Source organism: Pseudophryne corroboree, chromosome 1 (assembly GCF_028390025.1).
Source record: "Pseudophryne corroboree isolate aPseCor3 chromosome 1, aPseCor3.hap2, whole genome shotgun sequence".
Taxonomy (NCBI): domain Eukaryota; kingdom Metazoa; phylum Chordata; class Amphibia; order Anura; family Myobatrachidae; genus Pseudophryne; species Pseudophryne corroboree.
Window position 1 is genome coordinate 717,022,280 of NC_086444.1, and position 22,096 is coordinate 717,044,375.

The 22,096-nt window shown below is 47.1% G+C and overlaps 1 protein-coding gene across 4 annotated transcripts in view; it reads left to right on the forward strand.

The window, feature by feature from the left end:
- MFSD12 (major facilitator superfamily domain containing 12) overlaps positions 1 to 22,096 on the forward strand; it is a 519,470-nt gene that overhangs the window by 348,603 nt on the left and 148,771 nt on the right. For all 4 annotated transcript variants that reach the window (XM_063915325.1, XM_063915315.1, XM_063915333.1 and 1 more), the window contains 2 exons: positions 14,523 to 14,617; positions 14,839 to 14,969. In XM_063915325.1, the coding sequence (XP_063771395.1) occupies positions 14,523 to 14,617; positions 14,839 to 14,969 (226 nt within the window). The remainder of the gene's footprint in view (positions 1 to 14,522; positions 14,618 to 14,838; positions 14,970 to 22,096) is intronic.

The following is a 22,096-nucleotide window of genomic DNA, read 5'->3' on the forward strand; positions in this document are numbered from 1 at the left end:
GCCTCTGCCGCTCCGACAGGACCTGTTACAGCAGGGGCCCTGTCTGTTCCAAGACTTACCGCGGCTGCGTTTGACGGCATGGCGGTTGAACGCCGGATCCTGATGGAAAAGGGCATTCCGGTTGAAGTCATTCCTACGCTGATAAAAGCTAGGAAGGATGTGACAGCAAAACATTATCACCGCATATGGCGAAAATATGTTGCTTGGTGTGAGGCTATGAAGGCCCCAACAGAAGAGTTTCAGCTGGGTCGATTTCTGCACTTCCTACAGTCAGGAGTGACTATGGGCCTAAAATTGGGATCCATTAAAGTCCAGATTTCGGCCCTGTCGATTTTCTTTCAAAAAGAACTGGCTTCACTGCCTGAAGTTCAGACGTTTGTTAAGGGAGTGCTGCATATTCAGCCCCCTTTTGTGCCTCCAGTGGCACCTTGGGATCTCAACGTTGTGTTGGATTTCCTAAAATCACATTGGTTTGAGCCACTTCAGACCGTGGAGTTGAAATATCTCACGTAGAAAGTGGTCATGCTTTTGGCCTTGGCTTCGGCTAGGCGTGTGTCAGAATTGGCGGCTTTGTCATGTAAAAGCCCCTATCTGATCTTCCATATGGACAGGGCAGAATTGAGGACTCGTCCCCAATTTCTCCCTAAGGTGGTATCAGCGTTTCATTTGAACCAACCTATTGTGGTGCCTGCGGCTACTCGGGACTTGGAGGCTTCCAAGTTGCTGGATGTAGTCCGGGCTCTGAAAATCTATGTTTCTAGGACGGCTAGAGTCAGAAAAACTGACTCGCTGTTTATCCTGCATGCACCCAACAAGCTGGGTGCTCCTGCTTCTAAGCAGACTATTGCTCGCTGGATCTGTAGCACGATTCAACTTGCACATTCTGCGGCTGGACTGCCGCATCCTAAATCAATCAAAACCCATTCCACGAGGAAGGTGGGCTCTTCTTGGGCGGCTGCCCGAGGGGTCTCGGCTTTACAACTTTGCCGAGCTGCTACCTGGTCGGCATCAAACACGTTTGCAAAATTCTACAAGTTTGATACCCTGGCTGAGGAGGACCTTGAGTTTGCTCATTCGGTGCTGCAGTGTCATCCGCACTCTCCCGTCCGTTTGGGAGCTTTGGTATAATCCCCATGGTCCTTACGGAGTACCCAGCATCCACTAGGACGTCAGAGAAAATAAGATTTTACTCACCGGTAAATCTATTTCTCGTAGTCCGTAGTGGATGCTGGGAGCTCGTCCCAAGTGCGGAATTCTGCAATACTTGTATATAGTTATTGCTTAACTATAGGGTTTTTTGTTCTGAGCCATCAGTTTAATGAGGCTCAGTTGTTGTTCATACTGTTAACTGGGTATAGTTATCACGAGTTGTACGGTGTGATTGGTGTGGCTGGTATGAGTCTTACCCTGGATTCCAAATCCTTTCCTTGTAATGTCGGCTCTTCCGGGCACAGTTTCCCTAACTGAGGTCTGGAGGAGGGGCATAGAGGGAGGAGCCAGTGCACACCAAATGTAGTACCTAATCTTTTCTTTAAAGAAGTGCCCAGTCTCCTGCGGAGCCCGTCTATTCCCCATGGTCCTTACGGAGTACCCAGCATCCACTACGGACTACGAGAAATAGAATTACCGGTGAGTAAAATCTTATTTTTAATATCGCCCACAGTACCCGGTGTTTTGCCAGCAAGGGGGATAAGGCTTAGACCTGAAGCCCCTCCCCCAGCCCCAGGGTGCCATTTCCAGCAAGTGTTCCCGTCCTGGAGCTGCATCTCTGTCTTTCCTCACTCCCTGTCAGTGTCTGCGGCGCCATTACTCCTCAGCTCACTGTTCCTGGGGCTGATTGGGCAAATCCTCCTATGTAAAGCCGCCTGGTTGTCAGTGCTGTGACTTTACATGACACTTAAGTATTCTACCTGCCTTTTTAGTCAGTGTTAGTTAAGAAAGAGTGCATTTAGTCAGGGGTTTATAGTACAAATACCCTGTGATATACATCCAGTTTCTTACTGTGTAGTGTTATATCTATTTACTATATAGCTGTGTAAGCTAGTCCAGTGCAGTATTATTGTCTGTAATAACCTCTGCATTGTACAAACTGTGACTATTTGTGTGTGCATTGATAGCTGAGTGGTGTCCATCTCGTGTCTTTCACTCAACTTGCTGTCCCTATATTCTATAACCTGAGGGGGCTTGGTACGTCAGGTGTTATTTAATATAGGATTTTCACAAAGATATACTGTATTACGTATTTTTCTCTGTGATTTAGTCACCATATCTCTCCTTTATCTCTGCTGGTGCTGACTACACTGCGCAGGGGTTTGGGTTTAGGGATATAGTGCTGCTAATAATTGCACTGTGTTACCTCATACTGCAAGTTATATCATGTCTGCTTCTGAGGGTAACGGTTCTGGGGCTGAACACACTGCTGGTGTTGCTGAAGCCACAGGCACATATAAGGAGAATATAGCAGCTGTGGGCTCTGGTTCTGGGGGCTCCTTGCCCCCCAGTGGGACTGTGGCAACGGAGGCAAATACTGACCCTCCGTGGGCCGCTTTTTCCACGCTTCTGCATATGCTAGTTCATAAACTAACACCCCCTATGGGACCCCCAATGCCGGTACAACCGTATGTGGTCCCAGCAGCTAACCCCCCGATGGGCGGACGATTTATGTGCTCAATTAAAGAAGTTGAACCAGTCCCTGACTACTAAAAAGTCTGACCAACGCTCGCCTATGTCCAAGAGGTCCTCTAAGCGAGCGCTCGTCTCCTCACAATCCACTGCTGTCACTGACACCTCGTCTGATGAAGACAGCACATACACTGACCCCACAGGTTCTGACTCAGATACGGCTGATGGGGAGGGTAGTTCACATGTGGATGTTCCTGATCTTTTGGAGGCTATTAAGTTAATTCTGCAGATTACGGATGATCCCGAGCCATCCGTTCCTCCTAAGAAACCAGATAGGTTCAAGCGTCAGAAGGTGATTAAACAAGTTTTACCTCACTCTGACCACCTAGTGGATATACGTCAGGAACCCTGGCAAAGCCCGGGTACGAAGTTTGTGCCTCAAAAAAAGATACTGGCTCGCTATCCCCTCGCGCCAGAGCTGTCTAAGAATTGGGAAACGCCTCCTCCAGTAGACTCGCATGTGGCTAGGATGGTGGTTTCCTCAGCTCTACCTGTCACAACCGTCACGTCTCTAAAAGAGCCTACGGATAAACGTGTCAAGGGTTGTCTAAAAGCGATTTACACCCTCACGGGTGCTGCACAAAGGCCCACTATTGCAGCTACATGGGAGGCAGAGGCTATTGAAGCATGGGCCTTGGAGTTAGAGGCTGAAATATCCTCTGACCATGCTAGACAATGCTTGTCATATATTGTCACAGCTTCTCGCTATATTAAAGAGGCGGCTTCTGATGCCGGTATCCTAGCAGCCAAGGCCTCTACTACGTCAGTCCTGGCTCGCAGGATATTGTGGCTGAGATCCTGGTCTGTGGATCTGGACTCTAGAAAAACCCTGGAGGTACTCCCTTTCAAGGGGGATATTCTGTTTGGGGAGGACTTAAATAAGAGAGTGGCTGACTTGGCTACTGCCAAAACTGCCTGTCTGCCTAATACAGCTCCTTCTGTGTCGAAGGCCAAAGGCACGTCCTTTCGCCCCTTTCGTCCTTCAGGTAAAGCAAAAGGTCAGGCGTACCATAAGCAGGCCCGCACTTCCAAACCTGGTAAGCCGAAGCCCAAAAGAGCCTGGGCTGCCCGTCAGCTAGCAGCCAAGACCGATAAGCCTGCCGCATGACGGGGCGGGCCTCCCCCTGGGGGATCCCAGGGTGGGGGGCCGGCTTCTAGGGTATACCCAGGAATGGTTGAAGACCACTTCAGATGCCTGGGTACGGGAAGTCGTCACTCGAGGTTACGCCATAGCCTTCAAAAACCGACCCCCTCATCGATTTTGCCAGACAGACGTCCCGTCGGACCAGACAAAGGCAAACACTCTGCATTCGGTGGTACAGACCCTCCTGGATACAGGAGTCGTAGTACAGGTGCCTCTTGCTCAGAGGGGCCGGGGGTACTATTCTCCGCTGTTTCTAGTCCCGAAACCGAATGGGTCCTCCCGACCCATTCTCAACCTCAAGGCACTGAACAAATTTGTGAAGGTTTCCAAGTTCCGTATGGAAACCCTTCGCTCTATAATTCTGGCCTTGGAACCTGGGGACTACATGGTCTCCCTGGACATGCAGGATGCTTACCTGCATATTCCTATAGCGGTGTCACATCAACAATACCTGAGGTTCGCTATTGGCAACCTCCTCCGCCAGTTTTGGGCGTTACCTTTTGGTTTAACAACGGCTCAGCGAGTCTTCACCAAAGTTATGGCGGTGATGACGGTGGTACTCCGCCGTCAAGGGGTCAGGATACTGCCGTATCTGGACTACTTGTTAATCCTGGCAAATTCCCCAGATCTTCTCCTGCGTCATCTGGATATGACGGTCCGGTTTCTACAAGCCCACGGGTGGCTCATCAACTGGAAGAAATCCTCCCTGGTCCCTGCTCAGAGCATGGTGCATCTGGGAGCGCTGTTGGACACTCACAACCAGAGGTTGTTCTTGTCTCAGGAGAAAGTCCTGAAACTTCAGGACAGGATTCGTTGCTTCCATTCTCGTCCGCAAGTGTCGATACATTCGGAAATGCAGGTGCTGGGCCTCATGGTGTCCGCATTCGATATGGTGAAGTATGCTCAATTCCATTCTCGCCCCCTCCAGAAGCTGATTCTAGCCAAGTGGGATGGCCTGCCTCACCGGATCAGGTCTCACATGATCTCTTTGACTCCGGAGGTCTGTCTGTCGCTGCTCTGGTGGCTCCTGGACCGACAATTGTGCAGAGGCCGTCCCTTCTGGATATCCAACTGGGTCCTGTTGACAACAGATGCCAGTCTAAGAGGTTGGGGCGCGGTGCTGGAGCAGCACTCCTTGCAGGGTCGGTGGACCAAGGAGGAATCTCTCCTCTCGATCAACATTCTGGAATTGCGGACAGTCTTCAATGCGTTGAACCTAGCCCAGCATTTGATTCAGAACCGTCCTGTTCAAGTACAGTCGAACAACGCCACCACGGTGGCTTACATAAATCATCAAGGCGGCACTCGAAGCGGTTTGGCAATGAAGGAAGCCTCACGGATTCTACGTTGGGCAGAACGCCATCTACCGGCAATATTCATTCCGGGAGTCCTGAATTGGGAAGCGGACTTTTTCAGTCGTCAGGACGTGCATGCCGGCGAGTGGAGCCTCCATCCAGAAGTGTTTCAACTCCTCGTGGAAAGGTGGGGTCTTCCAGATGTGGATCTGATGGCGTCTCGACACAATCACAAGGTTCCGGTCTTCGGAGCAAGGACAAGGGATCCTCAAGCAGCATTCGTGGATGCGCTGGCAGTGCTGTGGAGGTTTCGTCTGCCGTACGTGTTCCCTCCGGTGTCAATCCTGCCCAGGGTAATTCGGAAGTTCAAGCAAGAAAAAGGAAATCGGCTTCTCATAGCTCCGGCGTGGCCCAGACGGCACTGGTTCTCAGACCTGCAAGGCCTATCGTCGGAGCATCCACTTCTACTTCCACAACGCCCAGACCTCCTCGTTCAGGGACCCTGTGTCTACCAGGACCTAGCTCGGCTGTCTTTGGTGGCATGGCTCTTGAAGCTTCCGTCTTAAGAGCGAAGAGTTTTTCTGAAGAGGCCATTAAAATATGTTGCGGGCCTGGAAACCGGCCTCTGCTCGGATTTACCATCGGGTCTGGCATTCCTACTTTGTTTGGTGCGCATCTAACCATTATGACTCTTCCAAGTTTAGTACAGCCAAACTTTTGGCTTTTCTACAGCATGGCCTAGATTTAGGCCTGCGTCTGGCCTCCCTCAAGGTTCATATTTCTGCCTTGTCGGGAAAAATTGCGACTTTACCTGATGTTCATACTTTCACTCAGGCTTGCTTATCCAACCTCCCTATGTCCCGCCTGTGGCTCCTTGGGACTTGTCGGTGGTTTTGGAGGCATTGCAGGAGCCTCAATTTGAACCTCTTGGTTCAAGCTGACCTTAAGTGGCTTTCCCTTAAGGTGGTGTTCTTGCTGGCTATTGCCTCTGCTAGAATAGTGTCTGATTTGGGTGCCTTGTCTTGTAGTTCCCCATATCTGATTTTTCACCGTGACCGGGCGGTTCTTAGGACTCGTCCCGGATATTTACCTAAGGTGGTTTCTTCGTTCCACCTTAATCAGGAGATTGTGGTTCCAGCTTTTGTCTCTCCTGATTAGTCTCCCAAAGAGCGGTCTTTGGATGTGGTACGGGCTCTCTGTATCTGTCAAGGCCGAGTGTTTTTGTGAATCCGTTAACCCTGGACCAACCAAATGTGTAGGTGCTGGGGTATGATGAAAGCAGGGAGGACGAAGAAAGTTCCGTTTAATATATTTATTAAAAGCAACAATTCCAGTAAGGAGTTAAATGACAAATTATTAATCAGCATATATAAACTGACGTATTGCATAGAGTGGTAGAATGATAAGCAGGAACAGTCTTAAAGATACATTGAGGAAATGTTCATAGAACTGAGTTTTAAACAGGCTTGTGAATGAATGATGAATTGTCCAAAAGAAACAATATTTGATGCTGAACTGTAAAGCGTGTTTAACTGAATAATGCAGACATAAATGAGTAACTGTAGAGACTGTAATGTAGCTTAGAGATTAAACTGAGAGGCTGTGAAGAATTGTCCTTGATTGCAGCAACACAGAAAATACAATACTGAAATGGGTTACTTGCGAGTTCTGAAGATCACTGTGAAACTGCAGCAGACGACAATGGTGATGAATGGGTTAAGTTTAGAGCAGAACAAACGAACAGCTGATGTTAGTAGAATCCTCCAAAGTCTGTGTGATTGAAGCAGGCAGACAGGGTAACCTCTTACAAGACTCTGGGAATCCACTTGTTTGCCACTGGGAGAGTGATTGACTGACAGCACAGCAGGGAGCTGGTGGATCTTTAGCAGTGAAGGCTGCAGGCAGACCTCTGGGAGTGGAGGCGATATCTGGACCACGGAAATCACACGGGAATGCACGGAGAGAGCACAGAGCTAGGGCATAGAGTAGATACAACAAAGCACTGGCTCAGAGTAACATAATCCCAGCCTACTTAAATGCAGCACAAGCACGGGATTGGCTTACACTTGTTTCACAAGTGCTCTGTATTGCTTATTTGGTCTCCAACATGGCCGCCTCCTATACTGCAGACACACAGCGGTGCCTTTGGCCATTTGGTCCCCGCACTCCCAGATCCTGCATCACCTGTGCCACTGACCACACCGCGTCCCCACACGGCCGCACAGCACCGCGAGCAACCGCACCGGCAACGGATGAACCCCAGAACCCGCAGAGGTGAGAGATCGGTTCGTGACAGTACCCCCCCCCCCCCCTTTAAGGGTGGACTCCGGACACCTTTGAGCTTTATCCGGATTCTTGGAATAGAATTTCTGTACCCGTCTTGGAGCATGAACATCTTCGGCAAATACCAGGACCTCTCCTCCGGACCATAACCCTTCCAATCGACCAAAAACTGCAGACGTCCATATCGGCGACGTAAGTCCACAATCTCCTTAACCTCAAATTCCTCATCCTGCAAAGAGTGAACTTTAGGAGGTTTGGACAGGGTAGTACGAAACTTATTGAGAATCAAAGGTTTCAACAACGATGTATGAAAAGCGTTAGGAATTTTCAAAGACGGTGGCAACTTGACTTTGTATGACACAGGATTGAGTACCTTTACAATGGGAAATGGGCCAATAAACTTGGGAGCAAACTTCTTAGAAGGAACTTTGAACTTAAGATTGCGAGTAGAAATCCAAACTTGGTCTCCTACCTTGTAGTTTGGTACAGCCTTACGTTTTCTATCTGCGAAAGATTTATAACGAGCAGAAGATTTGATCAACGACTTGCGCACACAACTCCAGATTTTAGATAAACGTTGAAGCTCTTGATCTGCTGCTGGAACCTCTAGGGCTGGCAACGGATGGAACTCTGGCACACGAGGATAAAAACCAAAGTTAGTATAAAACGGCGTAGATTCTGAAGACGAATGAAAGAGATTATTATGAGCGAATTCTGCCAATGGAAGGTAGTCAACCCAATCATCCTGTGAGGACGATATGTATAGCCGGAGAAAGGTTTCAAGATCTTGATTTACTCTCTGTTTGTCCATCTGTCTGATATGCCGAAGAAAAATTCAACTTAATGTTTAAAGATGAACAATCGACCTCCAAAACTTGGCTGCAAACTGTGTTCCCCGATCAGAGATGATCTCTCGAGGAAGGCCATGCAACTTGAAGATCTCAGAAATGAACAATTTGGCTAGTGAAGGGGCTGATGGTAATCCAATTAATGGAATGAAATGCGCCATTTTCGAAAATCGATCCACTATCACCCAAATGGTATTCCGCCCTTTTGATGGAGGTAAATCGGTCACGAAATCCATTGAGATATGAGTCCACGGTTGTTTGGGTATAGATAATGGATGTAACAAACCTGGCGGAGAACCCCTTGGACTCTTATGTTGGGCACATTTAGGACATGCTGCTATAAACTCTTGAACATCGGCTTTAAGACGTGGCCACCAGTAAGACTGTTGAAAAAATTTGAGAGTCTTTAGAACCCCAGGATGACCCATGAAGGATGAAGAGTGAGCCCAAGTAAGCAGTCGTTTTCGAAGATTTGTGGCGACAAAGGTTTTGCCAGGCGAAGGAACCGGAGAAGTTCGAGTCATTAAAAAGGACGTAGGACTCACAATGGCTTGATTCGTGGTAGCATCATTTAATTCAGAAGAATTGAAGGACCGAGAAAGGGCATCTTTCTTTTTGTTCTGAGACCCTGGACGATAGGTGAGCTTAAAATTAAATTGTGTGAAGAAAAGAGCCCATCGAGCTTGTCGTGGATTCAAACACTGAGCGGACTGCAGATATAGAAGATTCTTATGATCAGTATATATTGTAATGGGGTGTTGTGCTCCCTCTAGAAGGTATCTCCACTCCTCAAATGCCAACTTGATGGCAAGTAATTCCTGCTCCCCAATTGCATAATTACGTTCGGCCGGTAGGAACTTACGGTAGAAATATCCGCAGGGATGGACTTTTTTATCTTCAAAGACTTGTGACAACACAGCTCCCACTGCTTCCGTAGATGCGTCCACCTCCAGTAGAAAGGGACGGTTCAAATCTGGCTGTCGAAGAATGGGGGCTGACACAAAGGCTTGTTTTAAATCAGAGAAGGCTTTGATTGCTTCAGAAGACCAGTTCATAGGATTTGCTCCCTTGCGAGTCAAGGCTGTGATGGGAGCGGCCAACGTAGAGTAATTCTTAATGAATCTCCTATAAAAATTAGCAAAGCCAAGGAATCGCTGAATCCCCTTGAGAGTCGTAGGAGTGGACCAGTCTCGGATAGCTTGTACCTTTACAGGATCCATACATAGCTCTGATCCGGAAATGATGTAACCAAGAAACTGTATAGAGGATACTTCAAAAGTACACTTCTCCATCTTACAATATAGTCGATTTTTCCTCAGACGTGTCAGTACCTCTTTAACTTGGAGACGGTGAGACTTCAGATCCTTGGAGAATATTAAGATATCATCCAAGTACACTACTAGACACTTGTAGAGAAGATCACGAAAAAGTTCATTCACATAGCTTTGGAAAACTGCAGGCGCATTACAAAGACCAAAAGGCATTACAAGGTATTCGTAATGCCCATCCCGGGTATTAAAGGCAGTCTTCCATTCGTCCCCTGCACGGATGCTGATTAAATTGTAGGCCCCTCGAAGATCTAATTTTGTAAACACAGTAGCTCCCTTTACCCGGTCAAATAACTCTGGAATTACCGGTAATGGGTACTTGTTTTTCAAAGTGATCTCATTAAGTCCACGGTAATCTATGCATGGTCGTAACCCACCATCTTTCTTCTTAACGAAGAAGAATCCGGCTCCTGCAGGTGAAGAAGATGGTCTGATAAATCCTTTGGTTAAATTCTCTTGTATATAATCAGACATAGCTTGAATCTCTGGGATGGATAGCGGATAAATTCGCCCCCTAGGAGGTGTTTTGCCCGGTACCAAAACGATTGGGCAGTCCCATTCGCAATGAGGGGTTAAGGAGTCTGCCGCTTGTTTACTGAAGACATCCACAAAAGATTGATAGACTGAGGGTAACTCGGGAAGACTAACTGACCGGAGGGGTATAATTGAAGCTAAACAGTCCTTGGTACAGGATTTACCCCACGAAAGAACTTCCATGGTTTGCCAATTAAATTGTGGATTATGTTTCTGTAGCCAAGGTAATCCAAGTATCACATCATGAGAGGCTTTGGGAATCACGAAGAAGGAAATATATTCGGAATGGAGCACACCTACTTTCATCTTGAGACATACAGTTCGATAAGTAATTATGCCGTCTGGAATTCGACTACCATCCACTGCTGTAACAGAAACTGCTGCTCCCAGAGGCATGGTTTGAACTTTAGATCGTATGACAAAGGCTGATGTGATGAAGTTCTCGGCTGCACCGGAATCTAGGAGAGCTGAAACTTTAACTGTAGAACTTGGAACTTCTAAATGAATAAGCAAAGTCGGCTCTTTCCCAGAACGTGATTCCAAAGTAACTCCTAGCTTAACCTCTCTTGAATAAGCTAGGAGCGAGAGTTTCCCAGCCGGAGTTTGCAAGACTTAACTAAATGTTCGGAGGACCCGCAGTACATGCAGAGGTTACCCTGTCGACGACGAATTCGTTCCTCCTCTGTGAGGCGAGAGCGCCCGATCTGCATAGGTTCTTCTGTCGTTACAGGAGACTGAGATGAAGAATCTTGTCGAGGTCTAGGATGATAGCGCGGACTAGGTCGCTCTGCCTTGGATTTCTCTAAACATCGCTCTCTGTAGCGTAGGTCAAGTTTATTACAGATAGAAATCAATTCATCCAGCTTAGTTGGCACATCCCGAATGGTTAAATCATCCTTGATTTTTTCTGAAAGTCCATTCCAAAACGCCGCGATCAGGGCCTCCTCATTCCAGTTTAACTCTGAAGACAACGTGCGAAACTGAATAATATATTGACTGACAGGACGTAAACCTTGACGTAGACGGAGAATCGCCAAAGATGCTGAGGTCGTTCTGCCTGGTTCATCGAAGAATTTCCGGAAGGATGATACGAACTCTTTGTAATTAGAGAGAATAGAATCTCCCCTCTCCCACAGTGGCGACGCCCACTCCAAGGCCTGACCGGACAGGAGGGCAATAATAATATATGCGACCTTTGAACGGGCTGATGGAAAACTAGCGGACAACAGTTCGAACTGGATCTCGCATTGGTTCAGAAATCCTCTGCAAAGCTTTGGGGTCCCGCAAACTTACTTGGAGAGGGTAACTGCAAACGGGACATAGGCAACGTCACAGGAGAAACCGTTGTGGTAGCCGAAACGACCGGAGTTGGGACTTGGACTTGAGATGTCTTTTATAGCCGTATGAAGAACCTCCAAACGATCTGCCATAGTTTGCATAAACTGAACTATTTGTGTCTGTATAGAATCATGATTTTCCAGACGGGAAAGGATGTCTGTCGTAGCACCGCCTCCTGCGAATTGGTCACCCGACGGATCCATGTGGCCGGTGCTTACTGTCAAGGCCGAGTGTTTTTGTGAATCCGTTAACCCTGGACCAACCAAAGGTGTAGGTGCTGGGGTATGATGAAAGCAGGGAGGACGAAGAAAGTTCCGTTTCATATATTTATTAAAAGCAACAATTCCAGTAAGGAGTTAAATGACAAATTATTAATCACCATATATAAACTGACTATTGCATAGAGTGGTAGAATGATAAGCAGGAACAGTCTTAAAGATACATTGAGGAAATGTTCATAGAACTGAGTTTTAAACAGGCTTGTGAATGAATGATGAATTGTCCAAAAGAAACAATATTTGATGCTGAACTGTAAAGAGTGTTTAACTGAATAATGCAGACATAAATGAGTAACTGTAGAGACTTGTAATGTAGCTTAGAGATTAAACTGAGAGGCTGTGAAGAATTGTCCTTGATTGCAGCAACACAGAAAATACAATACTGAAATGGGTTACTTGCGAGTTCTGAAGATCACTGTGAAACTGCAGCAGACGACAATGGTGATGAATGGGTTAAGTTTAGAGCAGAACAAACGGACAGCTGATGTTAGTAGAATCCTCCAAAGTCTGTGTGATTGAAGCAGGCAGACAGGGTAACCTCTTACAAGACTCTGGAAATCCACTTGTTTGCCACTGGGAGAGTGATTGACTGACAGCACAGCAGGGAGCTGGTGGATCTTTAGCAGTGAAGGCTGCAGGCAGACCTCTGGGAGTGGAGGCGATATCTGGACAACAGAAATCACACGGGAATGCACGGAGAGAGCACAGAGCTAGGGCATCTAGTAGATACAACAAAGCACTGACTCAGAGTAACATAATCCCAGCCTACGTAAAGGCAGCACAAGCACGGGATTGGCTTACACTTACCCACAGGTGTTTCACAAGTGCTCTGTATTGCTTATTTGGTCTTCAACATGGCCGCCTCCTATACTGCAGACACACAGCGGTGCCGTTGGCACTCCCAGCTCCCAGATCCTGCATCACCTGTGCCACTGACCACGCCGCGTCCCCACACGGCCGCACATCACCGCGAGCAACCGCAACGGATGAACCCCAGAACCCGCAGAGGTGAGAGATCGGTTCGTGACAGTATCTATGTGAAGAGAACTGCTTCTATTCGAAAGTCTGATTCTCTCTTTGTTTTGTTTGGATTTCACAAACGTGGCTGGCCTGCTCACAAGCAGACCCTGGCCAGGTGGATTAGAATGGTGATTGCGCATGCTTATGTGAAGGCTGGTCTGTGATCTCCTGTTCACATTACGGCCCATTCTACTCGGTCTGTTGGACCTTCTTGGGGGGCCCAACGTGGTGCGACCCTTGACCTATTGTGCAAGGCGGCTACGTGGTCCTCCGGGAACACGTTCATAAGGTTCTATGCCTTCGATTCTTCCGCTTCCCAGGATGCTTCCTTTGGACGCCGGGTTCTTGTGCCCGCTACAGTGCGTCCCCTCCCATGAGGAACTGCTTTAGGACATCCCCATTGTCCATCCTTGTGGAGCCCAGTGTATCCCGCAGCAGAAAACGAGTTTTATGGTAAGAACTTACCCTTGTTAAAACTCTTTCTGTGAGGTACACTGGGCTCCACAAGGACCCCACCCTGACGCACTTAGCTGCTTTGGGTTGATATGGCATTAGCCGCTGACACTTCTCTTGTCGTGAGAGTGTGGTGTATGTGGCTACTAACCGTTGTCTCTTTTCCTGCTACTGCATTGGGCTGGTTAACTAAACTGAGCTCCTGTGCTGGGAGGCGGGGTTATAGAGGAGGCGGCACTGTGCATTCTGGGAACAGTCAAAGCTTTGAGCCTGTTGGTGCCTCGGATCAAGATCCTACTCTACACCCCATTGTCCAGACTTGTGGAGCCCAGTGTACCTCGCAGAAAGAGTTTTAACAAGGGTAAGTTCTTACCATAAAACTCGTTTTTGTTAGTCAGTGATTGTTTAGATTTCATTGAAAATTGTGAGCAATTGAGGGCAAAGCAGCAGCCAGCAGCCACCCACAGCCTAATGCTGGGTACACACCTGACCCACATGTCACCTCGACCAAACGGCCAATCCAGAAGTAAACACGCTTACCCATCGGCTGCTCGACGTGTCGGTCAAGACACCCAGCTGGGCGGGCATTTGAATTTGCCCGCCTAGCTGTGACATGAGTGTCCCACAGCAAGTGTACGGGTGGTCATTGGATTGCCTGTACACACAGCCAGATCTACAGCAGACAGGATTTGTCTGTGAACCACGTTGTTCAGACATATCGGGGGTATGCACCCACCAATGGGCTAACGATATATCGGCCGTGCCGTGTGTCCTCATCTTAAGAGTCTTCACTGCATGTTTATCGTTAGTGATGAATGATATCCTGAAAATGTGCATTAGAGTCATAGGTGTGCGCAGGGGGAGGGGGGGGTGCCTGGTGCGCACTAGCACCCCCTAATGTCTGGCACCCCGATCTCACATGCCTGATGCAATGATCGCCGAGCAAGCTGATTACTGTCCCCTCTGCGCTGCACCCTGTCAGGACTGCATTACTGACCAAACGCCTGGGTTAATCAAGAATGCCACTGCCACCGGCTTTCAAACTCCCAGCTCCATGTACAAAAACATGCTCGCAAGCCCACCTGCCGGACTATGAGAAATAGAATTACCGGTGAGTAAATTCTTTTTTTTTTTTATGTATTTGCTGCCAGGAAAGAGAGCGATGCATAACATTAGAATCACTTTGGTGAAGGAAAAAAAATGTGTTTTCAGATCTATGCTTTTAACTACTGAAAGTATGACTTATTAATGACACTTTATTTGAAAGCATATATATTATTATTATTTTTTACTTTGCTGACATGTGTCTCCCTTTACAGCACAGCGCAGCCTTTGTGTATGGAGCAATGAGCTTTACTGACAAAGTGGCCAATGGACTGGCAGTAGTGCTCATTCAGTCTTTGCACCCTTGTCAGTAAGTATTCTCCACATTAACATTCATTTGTATGGATGATGCATCAAAAACAATCTAAAGTGCAAATGTTTTAAAAACCGTAACAAATCTGACACATATACATAACCCTAATGATATGTGAGTGAAAAGATGTTGTGTTACCCTGCCAGTAATGGTTTCAGTGATAATAGAAGTATGCGCAATGAGTTATGTAACACAATTATGCTTTTCCTTCTCACTAGCACTCAGCTCTGTTGTCCAGCCTGTATTCCATTCTACCACTGGGTAATGGTGACTATAACTGGAGCTGTGGCTTTAGTAGGGGCTTTGTCTCTGAGCTCCATTATGGTGTGGCCTATTAAAGTCCGGATATGTAAGTAAATCCAACATTTAATCTTTGAACCAAAATATCATGATCTATGCACACGCCTATTTAATAGTTTATTTGCACAGCACAGGTATAATGTGTAGGTAGTAATTTTAAGTCATAGCAATCTGAGCTTATCTTGTATTATAAAAACATAAGTGTTAAGATGTTGCTTAGGCAAATTTTAAAATGCAATTTTGTGCTTAGATGGCAGTTTGTGTTGTATTTGTGTATAATGTTTGAATTCTGCAAAAAGAAAAGCTTTTTTTGCTGAAATGATTTTTATTGTGCCTTTTGTTTATCTGTTTGTGCTACTGTGAATGTTGCATCCAAGCTTCTATTGTTGCTGTTTATAAATATGTATGCGTGTGTGTGTGTGTGTGTGTGTGTGTGTGTGTATATATATATATATATATATATATATATATGTGTGTGTGTGTGTGTGTGTATATATATATGTGCATGTGTATATATGTGTGTGTATATATATATGTGCATGTGTATATATATGTGTGTGTGTGTGTGTGTGTGTGTGTGTGTGTATATGTATGTATATATATATATATATATATATATATATATATATATATATATATATATAAAAAATTTTTTTTTTTTTTTTTTTTTATTGTTGAAGCTAGCAATTTAATATGTGGCCTCATGTTTGGTCATTAATTTAATTTGTTGTACTCTTGGTCACAAGCAGGTGGGTTTTGGAGTACCCAGGACCGATCCCCCTCCCTATCACCACCACTCAATGGACCAAATATATAAAAAAAAAAAAATTCTGAGACTGATACAGATTTTTCTCGATCTCTACAAAGGCGTTGATTGTTGCTACTTATTATATATAAATTAGTTACCAGCCTCTTAAAATGACGGAACAACAGAACAGTAATGTCAGTGCCGGCAGCTGCGTGCACCCGAATAAAGCAGCAATTGAATTGCTCCATTGGGTGCCGTCTAGGGTCCGCTGACGCACAAAACACTTGAATTCCTCCCATAATGGTGAGGAGCAGTGTTAGCCTTCTATTATATAGGATTGCTGGAATATGTTGGAACTTTTTAATTATTTTCTCCTTTTTAAAAATAAGTGAAGTAGCTAAATTGCTAAATATTTTTATTTTCTAACTGATCAATCCCGACCGTAACTTTCTTTAAAGATCACCTCCCCCCAATGTTTGGCTTTTTACTTGTCTGTGGTCATTCCTGTGTCTTATGTGGCCCATACACGGTGCTATTTGTGCTAGGTGAGATTTGAGCCTATACAAGGTGTGTTATGCGATTTGGACTAAGTGGGGTATGCTATTTGAACTACATCCGATTCTGAATACACTACAATGTACGATGTGTGCTGTAGCACAAAAATACCTGCCTGCACATACTATTTTGCCTTGAGATAGGGACTAGAAGGGAGCATCGCAAGGGACAATACACACGGTGCTATTTGAACTAGATGCAATGCTATTTGAACTAAAAAGATCAAATAGCATGCAAAAATAGCACAGTGTGTAGGCACCATTATACTTAACATAAGATGCAGCCAAGCAGGGCTTCCAAGCTGGCAGTGCTTTGTCTGTGTTTTATTTGCATCCTTGCAACATGGTTACATGATTGTTTTGTACTGTTGCAAATTTGCAATCTTCGCTGGATTTTATACTACATCAGGCATGTCAAACTCAAAATCCCAACTGGGCCGAATAATCAAGGTCTTATGCATGGCCCACACAGTGCCGCACTGTTCTAGTTGAATTCCGGTTGTCCTGTCATCCTGCTCAACCGCATTTGTGTGGACAGCGGCATAGGAGACCATGTGCAGGCTCCTTCATGCCAAGCTGGTCCTGCTGAATGGGACCCGCTTAACCGCTATGTGTGACCAAAGCCTAAATCTTGTGGGGACCGCAAGAAAAAGAAATCTTATATGCAATTATTATAGATCATGTATCCTCCATTTACTGCAGGATGTGCCCCCCTTTATTCCATCACTAATAATATATATCACATATTATAACATATTATCCCCCCTGCCTGCTGCCTCTGTCCCCTTATAGGTGGTATCACATGCTAGTTTTCACAGTTTGCTTACAAACTGTTTGGTGCAAGTTCTTTATTGTTATGTCCCCTACAAGGGGACAGAGGCAGCAAGCAGGTAAATCACATACAGAGAGGAGGGAGGGGGGATACAGTGGAACCAGGGTAATATACACAGTGTGGACTGTTGAGGTAAGGGCATTCCATGGTTGCTAATAGTGATGAGCGAGGTTCGGTTTTTGCTAACCTTTATTACTAGCTGTAAATATCTCTCCCAGTCTTCAGTGTCCACATGGGAACTCTTTCTTCTCCCCCTCTCTCTCTCTCGCTCTCTCTCTCCTCAGCTCCCCTCCTTCCTCCTCACATCAGGATACACGTGAGGTGACATAATCTTTGCCGGGACTGAAGAAGGCAGGGCAGGCCAATTCATTTTATAGCGCCACCCACCCCCCACCGTATATTGATATGGGCGCTGGAGGGGCGGTACAGGCAGAAGGAAGTCTGGCCAGAATACAGCCTCTTCTCTAGCAGCCATGAGCAAGTGGGGCAACCTCACTGTGGGTGGATGGAGGCGGAACGCAGTTCCAGCCCGTTCCAGCCCAACTTAACGGGCCGCATAATGACCTCTGCCTGCAACAGGATGTGTTAGTCGCATGTTGGCTGCAAGTTTGACATGCCTGTATTACATTACACTTAATTAGGTAGTTATTTTAAGTTAAAGACAAGTGCTTCATCATCGTAGGCTTTCTACTATCAGATTGTTTTAATGGTTTGTATTTACTCTCATGTAACGCATACTCAATGTTTTCTCTTCCGTCCTTGTGGATACTGGGGAACTACTCTAGTACCATGGGGTATAGATCAGGTCCATTGGAGCCTAGCACTTTAAAACCTTTAGAGTGTGTATGTGTGCTGGCTCCTCCCCTCTATGCCCCTCCTACCAGACTCCGTTTAGAAGAATGTGCCTAGGAGCCGGGTTCATGTCTCTGGAGCTCCAGAGAGTTAACTTTATTTTTTATTTTAGTTTATTAGTTTCAGGTAGCTCTGGTTGGCAACTTGGCTACATGCTTCTTGGCACTTAGAGAGAGGACCGAGTCAACCTCCTGAGGGTTAATGGTTTGTAATCCCAGCTGACAGGACACTGAGCTCCTGAGGTACTGATCACACATAGTTAGTATGTGTGCCCACGCCAGCAGCTAGCTGCCACCCTCTAACAAATGCCGAAGTTACAAGGTGCGGTGAATGTTAAACCAGGGTCCCGGTTAGCGGGTCCCCATGCAGTTTTGGCGGCGTCACGTTGGCGGTCATGGGCCCAGTGCCGCGGTGCCCGCTGTGGACAAACTGGCTCAGGGCTGTTGCCCCGCAGTGCTCACTGTCTCAAGGCTTTGTGTGGACTGTACAATACATTTCTGATGTTTGTTGTAACGTGGCCAGTATAATCTATGATGGAGACCGCGCACCATTGCAAGGAGCAGGGCTTCCCGGAGCGGGACCAGCGGCGGGAAGGCGCCATTTCCCTGCTGCTGCGGATCACCAAGGCTGCATGCACGCTGCTCCTCCAGGACCCACGCTGTTACAGATTAGAAGACTGGAACCAGGGGGTCATAGAAAGGGGGGAGCACACCAGCGGTAACGCCGCTGCACTACTATTAGGTCATATACGTATTCCAACACATGGTGCTGCTGTGTGCTGGTGTCCGCTCCTCAGTATCACTCCAGGAACTCTCTAGGGTCTGTGTGGAGGTGTTGGTCAGTAGGCTGCGCTGTGTTACAGTTGTGTAAGATGTCTGTGGACATGGCTATGTGTTCTGCTTTTAACTCTACTCTGTCTTCAGCGGGTTCACTCACATGTGAGCAATGTTCCTTATCTCCACAGGGACCAGCTCACAGGCACCTGACTGGCTAGATGACTTTAAAAGCATGATTCAGAATGTAAATTCAGAATTGGCTAAAAGAGAAAGACAGGTGTTAAAGCGCTCTATTGATTGTGTGGCTAAAGCAGCAGATACCAAGAAGGCTTCTCAGCCCCCTCTAGTGGTTTCACATAAACGCTCACTGCCACAGGTGCTCCAGTCTGATTCTGATCAGCCTGATGTGGATGATGATGATATGGATAAGGACAGCTCTCTGTCCCCTGGGGTGGAGGCCCTCATTTATGCTGTAAGAGAGATTCTTCACATACCGGATCAGGAGGCAGAACCGGATGAGGAGTTGTATTTTAATGTAAGACCTAAGACCTCAGCCACTTTTCATGTGTCAAAGGAATTAAACTCCCTGGCCAGGGAGGCATGGGTAAACACTGACAAGAAGTTTAAAATTCCTCAGCGGTTTCTATCTACTTTTCCCCTCCCAGCTGAGGATAGGAAGGTATGGTCAGTCGATAAGTCTGTCTCCAGATTGTCTAAGAAATTGGTACTGCCGGTACCAGGGGCTATATCCCAGAAAGAGCCAGCTGACCGTAAAATTGAGACCACACTCAAGGCAATTTATACGGCAGCAGGCGCAGCACAACGCCCCACAATTGTTTGTGGGTGGATTTCCAGGGCAATGGACAAGTGGTCTGGGATACTGTTATTGATGGTTTAGACTCTCTGCCCCGGGATGAGGTCGTTACTCTGCTGCAACACATATAGGATGCTGCAAATTTTATGAGTGAGGCTATTAAGGACTTTTGTAAGATAAATGGCCGCACTACTACTATGGCAGTGTTGGCACGCAGGCTCTGTGGTTGCGTCAATGGTCAGCAGACGCGGATTCCAAAAAGCGTGTCGAAAATCTTCCCTTTACAGGTGATGCCTTGTTTGGGGATGAATTAAATAAATGGATCTCCCAGGCAACGGCAGGTAAGTCTACCTATCTGCCGTCGGCCGCGCCACCCGCTCGTTTTTACACAGGTCCCTCCTTGCAGTCCTTTCGTGTGACAGGGTTCAGAGGCAGGGGCCGAGGGGTCTCCACCACTCCCAAAGGATCTTGTGGTAAGTCCCGTAAACATGCAACTGCTGTCTCCCTGGACCAGACCACCGGATCACATGCCGCTAAGCCTTCCGCGTGACAGTTGGCCCCAGCAGCAAGGCAACTTTCAGGTGGGTGCTCGCCTTCAACACTTCGCCCACGTGTGGGCAGAGTCCTGTCGGGATCTTTGGGTGAGGGATCTCATTTCCCAGGGATACCGGCTGGAATTTTCAAACCGGGCTTACTTGTTTTACCCAATGTAAAAGTTACCTTGCAAGAAGCAATTCAAAAACTTTTGCGGACAGCGCTTGTAGTTCCAGTACCTCCTCCTTTACACAAAAAGGGGTTTTTACTCCAGTCTTTTTGTCGTTCCAAAACTGGACAGTTCGGTTCGGCCCATCTTAAACCTGAAGTCCCTAAACCCGTGTCTGCGGGTGTTCAAATTCAAGATGGAATCCCTGTGGAAGTGGTGTCCATTTTAGAGGAGGGGGAATTCTTAGAATCCCTGGATGTCAAGGATGCTTACCTACACATTCCCATGTGGTCCACTCATCAGGCTTACCTGAGGTTCACCATCTTGGACGACCACTTCCAGTTTCAGGCCTTGCCCTTTGGCCTGTCCACAGCTCCGAGGGTTTTCACCAAAGTCTTGCTGCATCTGCGCAGGATGGGAGTCAACATAGTCCCCTACTTGGACGATCTCCTGATAAAGGCTATGTCCAGGGAACGTCTACTGCACAGCATCGATCCAACGACTCGCCTGCTTACGGATTATGGGTGGATTCTAAACTTCCAGAAATCTCTCCTGCAACTGACCCAAAGTCTCCAATTCCTGGGAGTGATACTGGATACAGTATCTCAAAAGGTATTTCTCCCGTTGGACAAGGCCTTGGCCATCCAGGCATTGGTTCGCTCAGTGCTCCGTCCTCGCAAAGTGTCCATACTTCTTTGCATACATTTGCTGGGCAAGATGGTTGCTGCTTACAAGGCAATCCAAAACGGCAGATTTAATTCCCAGCCTTTTCAGCTGGATCTGCTGGACAAATGGTCGGGGTGTCACCTTCACATGCATCAGGAAATTACGTTATCTCCGAAAGTCTGGATTTCTCTGTTATGGTGGCTACAAGCTCCTCACCTGGTAGAAGGTAGGAATTTCAATATCCACTCGTGGATTCTACTGACAACGGATGCCAGCCTCCGTGGTTGGGGGGCTGTGACCCAAGGGGCACAGTTTCAAGGGATATGGTCGGTTCAGGAATCTGCGGATCTCCTGAGGGATCGAGCAATCCAGGTTCAATCTGACAACGCCACGGCAGTGGCATACATAAGCCGACAAGGGGGAACAAGAAGCAGGGCAGCGATGCGAAGAGTGTCAAAAAATCCTCCTCTGGGCAGAGGCCAACGCAAGGGCCATTTCAGCCATATTCATTTCAGGAGTGGACAACTGGGAAGCGGACTTCCTCAGCAGACACGACCTCCATCCGAGGGAATGAGGTCTACATCCCCAGGTGTTTCAATAATTAATTCACCGGTGGGTCTTTCCGCAGATAGACCTGATGGCTTCTCGTCTCAACAAGAAGCTATGCCGTTACGTTTCAGAACGAGGGATCCGCAGGCTGTAGCAGTGGATGCGCTGACAACGCCTTGGCCATACCAGTTTGTGTACCTGTTCCCTCCTCTACCGCTAATCCCAAGAGTTCTGAAAATACTACAAAGGAAAAGTGTTCTGGCAATTCTGATTGCCCAGGATTGACCTCAACGGGCGTGGTACTCTGATCTCCTAGCCATGGCTCTGGAGGATTCCTGGCCTCTGCTGCTCCAAAACAATCTTCTTCAGCAAGGTCTGTTCATCTATCCAGACTTACAGCGACTACGTTGACTGCTTGGAGGTTGAGAGGGAGATTCTAGCAAGAAAAGGTCTTCCCTCCCGGGTTATTTCCCCCATGGTCCAAGCCAGGAAGATGGTGACGTAAAAACATTATCATCGTATATGCAAAAAGTATGATTCCTGGTGTGAAAGTAGAAAGGTGTCTCCCGTGAAATTTAGAATCTGTAATTTTCTACTTTTCCTGCAAGCGGGAGAGGATATGGGCCTACCGTTAGGCTCCATCAAGGTTCAGATTTCTGCGCTGTCTATTTTCTTCCAGAAA